The sequence below is a fragment of the Hippocampus zosterae genome, chromosome 4 (assembly GCF_025434085.1).
Source record: "Hippocampus zosterae strain Florida chromosome 4, ASM2543408v3, whole genome shotgun sequence".
NCBI lineage: Eukaryota > Metazoa > Chordata > Actinopteri > Syngnathiformes > Syngnathidae > Hippocampus > Hippocampus zosterae.
The window spans coordinates 28,177,931-28,185,167 of NC_067454.1; the positions used below are offsets into that span (position 1 = coordinate 28,177,931).

Here is a 7,237-nt window from a genome sequence, read left to right on the forward strand (position 1 = left end):
CTGGTGCCATCGGTTTAAGTGGGTCTGCATATTTGTGGTGCTGCCGTTGTATGGCTTCTTAGTGCGACATTCCTTGCAAATTACGGAGGTTTTATCAAGCTTTCCGTCTTTCTTCTCGAAGCCGTAGTATTTCCAAACATAAGATTTGAATGTTGCGGCTGCATTAAATATAGTAGTTTCCTTGCTGCTGCGTGCTCTAACTTCCATAATGTTTCGCTCGTTGTGTACTGGACTGTATGTGACGCACGGCTACCGTCCGTATTCAACACAAAACGCAAAGCAATGATGGTGCATTCATTGCGCCTAGGAAAGGGCACATATGTGACGTTTAACATGAATAAAACGGCGATTGAAACGGATTTTACCGATACCCATCAATGCATCGTGATGAATCGTGATGAATCGCGATTTCACCGATACCCATCAATGCATCGTGATGAATCGCGATTTCACCCGTCAATCGCGTCGTACCCAGTGAATGAGCCGATGCACTCGGATCGCGGACGTGCGCATCGATGTATCGATTAATATCGATTATTTTCCACACCCTTACAAGAGTGTAACGCAAGTGGGAAAAAACTTCTTGTTTGGGCAGGTACACAAAGTGTTTCCCAACGGCCTGGCCACACAAGAGGGCACGATCCAGAAAGGAGACGAGGTGCTGTCTATCAATGGCCAAACACTCCGTGGTGTTGCACATGCAGATGCCACTGCGGCACTGCGTCAAGCCCGCACTCCACAACTTGCTGTGGTCGTCGTCTGCAAGAGAGCAGAGGAACAGAGGGAAGGCACAAGTGAGGAGTCCATCTGTGCAAGTCGTGAGTTCACTTAACTCGCCATCCATCTATTTTCCGATCCGCTTTATCCTCACAAGGGTCGCGGGGCGTGTCGGAGCCTATCGCAGCTGTCTTCGAGCAGTAGGCAGGGGACACCCTGAACCAGTTGCTAGCCAATCACAGGGCACACACAGAGATGAACGCTTACACTCACACCTAGGGACCATTTTGAGTGTTCAATCAGCCTGCCATGCATGTTTTTGGAATGTGGGAGGAAACTGGAGGACCCGGAGAAACCCCACTTGCCTACCACTGGGCAGTTTTTCCAAAGGGTGAATTAAAAGTAAGCAGTTGAGATAATGTGCTTGCACGCGTAAGCACACCCTCTATAATGGGGATGTGGCAGGGTTCAGAGTTAACCAATCACATTCTAACATGTTAAACAGGGGCCTGCACACACCTGCCACTATTCATAAAGCCCCAGATTGTCCCCAAAATACTTTGCAGCTGTTCTAGCGTGCTTTTTTCCCCCTGAGATTCACAGTTGTCACATCTTACAGCACAAGCCATGGTGCAGAAATCTTCCACAGCATCAGAGGCATCTCGTTGTTCAAAGCCCCCAGTCTTGAAACGATACAAAATAAGTTCTAAGGGGTTAAATAAAGTATGAAAATACTTAAATGGAGACAGTGGAACAACAGTGATATGACCAAGAATTGGATCCTTCTCCAAAATTGTCGAAAAGACTCTATAAAGGATAAGCCGTCAGGTAGGCTGCCAAGAGCTCAATAGATACATTGAAATAGTTACAGATATTTCTGGAAAGTAATGGCCGTCAATGCATGTGCCCTTCAAACTTCTGCTAGAAATAAAAACAACCTCAAAATGTCATAAAAGCCCTCTGGACTAACTGAACTTTGTTTGGGGTGAATTGGAGGCACTTTAAATGGTACCAGGAGTATATACGGACTCTCTTTTAATTCTAAACAGCCACATTCCCAGTCAAAAGGCACACTTGTGCAACCACATCTCAGTTGGTTATTTTCACAACGCCTCGTGAAAAGATTTAAATTTATTTTGAATCCGTTTGTTTGTTTGCAGTGGAGGAGTCCGGCACTTTGGTGAGTGTGGAGCTGAAGAAAGGTGCAGGTGGAGTTGGCTTCACTTTGGAGGGAGGAAAGGGTTCGCTGCATGGACATAGACCGTTATTCATTAACAGGATCTTCAAAGGTAAATAAGGTGTTAACTCAGTTATGGGGCAGATGCACGGTGGGTCAGTGTCTTTTGGGGCCAGTGCGCTGACATTTAAATTATTATTACCATCCGTTTTACCCAGAGGGAGGAGCCCATTTGCAATTTAGGCAGCAAACTGAACCACTCAATGTCAGCAGCAGAGCTACATGATGTGGGTTGGTTAGAAGTCATGTCTGGATGCATATTTTCGAGGAATCCATGTTTAGAATTGAACATTTGATTCTTGCAGTCATTATCAATTAAATGCTTTTTTTTTTAAAAACAGCATGGTTGATAAGTCACAGTTTATCATGCCATCCACAGCCATGAATTAAAATGCTCAAATATACAGAAACTTGCCCAACACATTCTTATGAATGTAGTAAAGTATTATTTTGGATCTGTCTCTGTGCTTCCCGGTACCAGATGAACTGCAGCCCCGTACAGCCCAAAACTGGCGGTTGGGGACCATCTAGAGCAGGGGTGTCAAACTCAGGTCCTGGAAGGCCGCTGTCCTGCATGTTCTCCAAGTCTCCCTGTTGCAACACACCATATTCAAATGAACAGGTTAAATTTCAGGCTTCCGCAGAGCTTGCTGATGATCTGATCATTTGAATCAGGTGTGCTGCAACAGGTTGCCCTGCAGGACCCGAGTTTGACACCCCTGATAGAGCAAAATGTCAAACTCAAGGCCCAGTGGCCAGATCTGGCCTGCCACATCATTTTATGTGGCCCGTGAAAGAAAGCAGCTGAAATATGTCAACTTCCATGATCCTTTCTAAAATGTCTTCCAAAATTTTAAATTCTCATATGTAACAAATAAGAAATATATTCGAAGCATTTTCTTGTTACCAAATACCTCATGATAGTAAATTAAATAAGCAGTGTCAAACATACAGGCCAGCAGGATAATTTAAAAGTGAAAAAAATGCATAAAAGACACGGAATGAATATTTTTAATAAGGTGCAATTCATGGAGTATTTACTAGGGCGACACACTGTTTTGATCAGAGAAGAAGGCAACTGCAGCCTCAGTCTGTCACTGAGACAGACGCTATCAAGGACATATGAATACTTTATTCTTTACACATTTAATAGCACTCTCCTTAGTTTGTAAGGTGTAGGCAGGGATTACATTTAGATTTTATATGCATGTGTAAATGGTTTAAAAATTCCTTTCTTTAAAAATCTCGTTTAATCTAAAAGTGTATTACTATATTTTTTTTAATACCAATTACTTGTTAAAGTTTTTGTGCAATCAGTTGCAATGCATATATGTGAATGATAAAAGTAAATCGCACGTGTCAAAGGAAATGTTTTGTAAAAGATCTGCTTATTAAATGCACACACGCATGCAACGATGAGCAAACGCCATGACGGTCCGTAACATCAATGAAACCAAAAAATAAAGTAGATGCAAAGTTTGTGAGTTTGCGAAAGGGAAATCATTCCCTACCTTAGTAGAGAACTGACGCGGAGGCATTGGACGCACTTTTGCAGCGTCTTAAGTGCAAGAACATCGCTATCATAGCTATCATAGCTATCATAGCTCACACGATCTGTTTTTAAACTGTTTCTTCTGGCGCTCCAGATTCCCATTCTTTGCAATTGCCATCGGTGAATTGTAGATGAGACACACTTTGAATGAGAATAACAATAACAAAAGAGATCTCAGCGGCTCTGATCATAGGCTGCAATGGTAGACTGCTGACCGCTAAAAACTTCAGTGGTGCAGGTGACGTGCCGCCATAGGTTAAAGGTGACCTGCTTTTTTAATTTCATTTGTTTTTAAATACTTTGTGAAACTGACAGTCTGTTTAGTGTACTAACACAAAAATATCCAATTTATAATAACACTCACACACTTTTTTTTTCTCCATTTCTCTCTTCGCCCCTCGCAATTTACTTTGGACCAGTCCGCGTGATACTGGTCAATCGTGATCGATTAGTTGGGCACCCCTTATCTAGAGTATCGAGACTGTTAACGAAGTTCTAGCCAGACATCTGTGAAAAGCATGTGGCACATTGGGTGGACTTCTAAGATTTCTTACAGAAGTGCAGTGAACCAGTATAAATTTCAGTATCAAAAGGTGAATTTTTCAGTTCTGCAGCAGCGAAGTCCAAGCACTTTGTGATGCAGAATAGTCTTGGAATATTTGAATTATACAAGGGATAGACATTCACCAGGCACCTGTAGGCTTCAGGAAGGGGTCAGAGTCGAGAATCAATGGAATCGAGATAAAAGGGTGGAGGGGCAGTCAATTGTTTTTTTTTGTGTGGAGAGTAAAAGACATGTCTTGCCTTCATCTCGTCACCCACAATATTATTTATTATAATGAGCATTGTTCTTCAGGTGGAGCAGCAGAAAAATGCAGTCTTCAGTGTGGAGATCAAGTTTTGCAAGTCCAGGGTACCAGTCTTCAGGATATGACCCGCTTTGAGGCCTGGAACATGATCAAGGCTTTACCCGATGGGTCCATCACAGTGGACATCAGGAGGAGACACAGCCACTAGACACTCTCTTCACTTCAAGAGGCCGCAAATCGCAACAATGGATACACATCCCAAGGACCTTTCCTTGAGATAATCACTCATAAAGAATGTTGTACTGTTGTCAGCAAAATCATGGAAACCAGGTATTAGCTTCTCAGCATGATGCAGCATTTTTATCTTTAAAAACACTGTTATTTCATTCAGTTACAATAATCTCAGCAAAGTTATAGGGCAACTCTGGAGTTCGTTTGGGTCCTTTTCAGTTATGTACCGGTACCTGAACATCTCATTGAATCTGTCAAGCATTATTGATTCATTTCAATTAAAGAATCTCAGTGCTTTTGTATGATAATGGTTGGTGCCATAAATACCCGGCTCAGCATATTATCAGTATCAATTTACAATGTATTAATTTTCAGGGATCGATATTCCATACAAAACAAAGTACGTTTAAAAAATTCTATGGAAAATAAAATAAAATTCACTCCCAAAGACATATTTATGTCTTTCACATTCAACCCGAGATACTTGTTTTTTTTCTTAAATTTTTCCAAGATTAGGGTAAAATAAATAAATAAATGGCTCTAGAATTGGCTGGTACTGAATGACTTAAAATATCTGACCAAACATATGGGGAAAAATGGCTTTTCTTTTTGTTCACCGACAGGAATTTAAAATCCATCCATCCATCCATTTTATGATCAACTTTATCCTCACATGGGTTGCAGGGCATGCTGGAGCCTATCACAGCTGTCTTTGGGCAGTAGGCGGGGTCCACCCTGAACTAGTCGCCAGCCAATCGCAGGGCACACAGAGACAAATAACCATCCACGCTGACATTCACACCCAAGGACAAGAGCAGGTGTGTCAAACTCATTTTAGCCGCGGGCCAATTTGGAGTTACATCTCATCTTCCATTGGAGGGCCGTCATCACAGTGAAACCACAAAATAAGTATTTTTACCCAACAAATTAATAGGTTAATAGCTTTTAAATCAGTCAAGTCGATTAAAATAGTTTGTTTAAATGTGGGTAAACAGGGTACAAAATGATTGCAAAATCTCAGTTATTTATTACGCATAACAATTTGGCATTTCGGTACAGATTTTAGCAAGTTGACACACATGATTTGCTTTCAGGGGCCACATAAAATGACCTGGCGGGCCAGTTCTGGCCCCTGGACCTTGAGTTTGACACTTAGAGTGTTTAATCAGCCATGTTTTTAGAATGTGGGAGGAAACCGTACTACCCGGAGAAAGCCCACGCAGCCACGTAGAGAACATGCAAACTCCACACAGGAAGGCCGGAGTTGGAATCGAAACCGGTACCTCTGCACTGTGAGATCGACTTGCTAACCACTCGACACCAGGTTGCCAGAACTTAAAATGAAAGACAATATTGAGTTTACTACTTCTGCTCTTTTAAGATGCTGTTTTAAGTTTCCACTGCAAACTTTGTTTTGTTTTTGTGCAAGTTTTTTTTCTCCATTGTTCAGACTATATTTTGTGGGCAGAGGTCATTGATATTGGAGGCACAAGTTCTGCAGAGTTCCTCCAGGACAGGTTTTGCTCCAATGAAATTACTGCCACATCTTTCTCCAGAGATGTCAACTGTCGAAAGCCATCAGAAAGCTGCCGGTTGATGGGGTGTTCCCCAGGGTGGTGTGGATAGCTCTTGGCCATGCAATAAAAGACAACTCCGCAGACTTTAAGTGTGACTCTTTTCTTGACATCATCTTGTGCTCGGTACGATCTGTAAAAGTTCAATTTTGTAAACACAAAGGGTGCAGCAGGTCCCTCCTCTCTGATGGCAAATCACCCATCACTTGTTGGCACTTCCTTGCTCTTGGCTTCCTGCAGGTCATATAGCCACCAAAAACCTTTTGCGCTGTTCTTCTGCCTCTTACCACCCTCGCTTCATCCTCATCCCGAGTAGTGAGCCAGCCACTACATAATGGGTCTCGTCAAGCCAACGGTGTAGACACCCAGGCATCATGGGCTAAGAGTAGGACACAGCAGTGGTCTTATTTGAATGCTCGACCACCATCTTACTGTTCAGTGGGCCTCAACTTTGGAATGACTTGGATATATCTGAGATCTATAACCTCCAATCAAACCTTTAAAATCCCTGAAACCGGAGTTAATCATATATTATATATGTTCTTTTTTCCCTTTCACCGACGATGTAATGAAATCTTAGATCTACATTTATGCAGTTGTTATAAGTGTCCATTTATTTACATTTTATCTTCTTTTGTCTTCTCGCTTGTACTGTTCAACCCGAAATGTTTCATTGGATGTGATTGTCTGACTCTGAATGGGAGTAGAATCATATGCAAGCCCTTCCGACTTCATTCCCTCCACGCACTGTTTTTAAATGGTGCTAATCAAATAAACAAGTGATCATTTTCGATGTTAATATCCCGTATAATGTACAAACATAATCATTTTCATAAACGTGATTTTTTTTTGGGGGGGGGGGGGTGGCTCTTAATCGACTGTGCTTTAATCAACTGTGCTTTAAATGGGTTCAGAAAATGTGTTTGATACTTGCTGACCTACTCATTTCTTATAAGTAACTGTCAGCAAATGAATTGAACTATTTGTTTCTGTGTGCCCTGCGATTGGCTGGCAACCGATTCAGGGTGTCCCCCGCCTACTGCCCGGAGACGGCTGGGATGGGCTCCAGCACCCCCCGCGACCCTAGTGAGGATCAAGCGGTACGGAAGATGAATGA

The 7,237-nt window shown here is 42.3% G+C and overlaps 2 protein-coding genes across 2 annotated transcripts in view; one reads left to right on the forward strand and one right to left on the reverse strand.

The window, feature by feature from the left end:
• The window catches only part of il16 (interleukin 16), a 48,291-nt gene extending 42,079 nt beyond the window's left edge, over positions 1–6,212 (forward strand). The window contains exons 22-24 of the mRNA XM_052064094.1: positions 596–815; positions 1,878–2,006; positions 4,363–6,212. Of these exons, the coding sequence (XP_051920054.1) occupies positions 596–815; positions 1,878–2,006; positions 4,363–4,523 (510 nt within the window). The 3' untranslated portion in view covers positions 4,524–6,212. The remainder of the gene's footprint in view (positions 1–595; positions 816–1,877; positions 2,007–4,362) is intronic.
• mex3b (mex-3 RNA binding family member B) overlaps positions 1–7,237 on the reverse strand; it is a 286,203-nt gene that overhangs the window by 141,476 nt on the left and 137,490 nt on the right. The gene's annotated exons all lie outside the window — the stretch shown is intronic.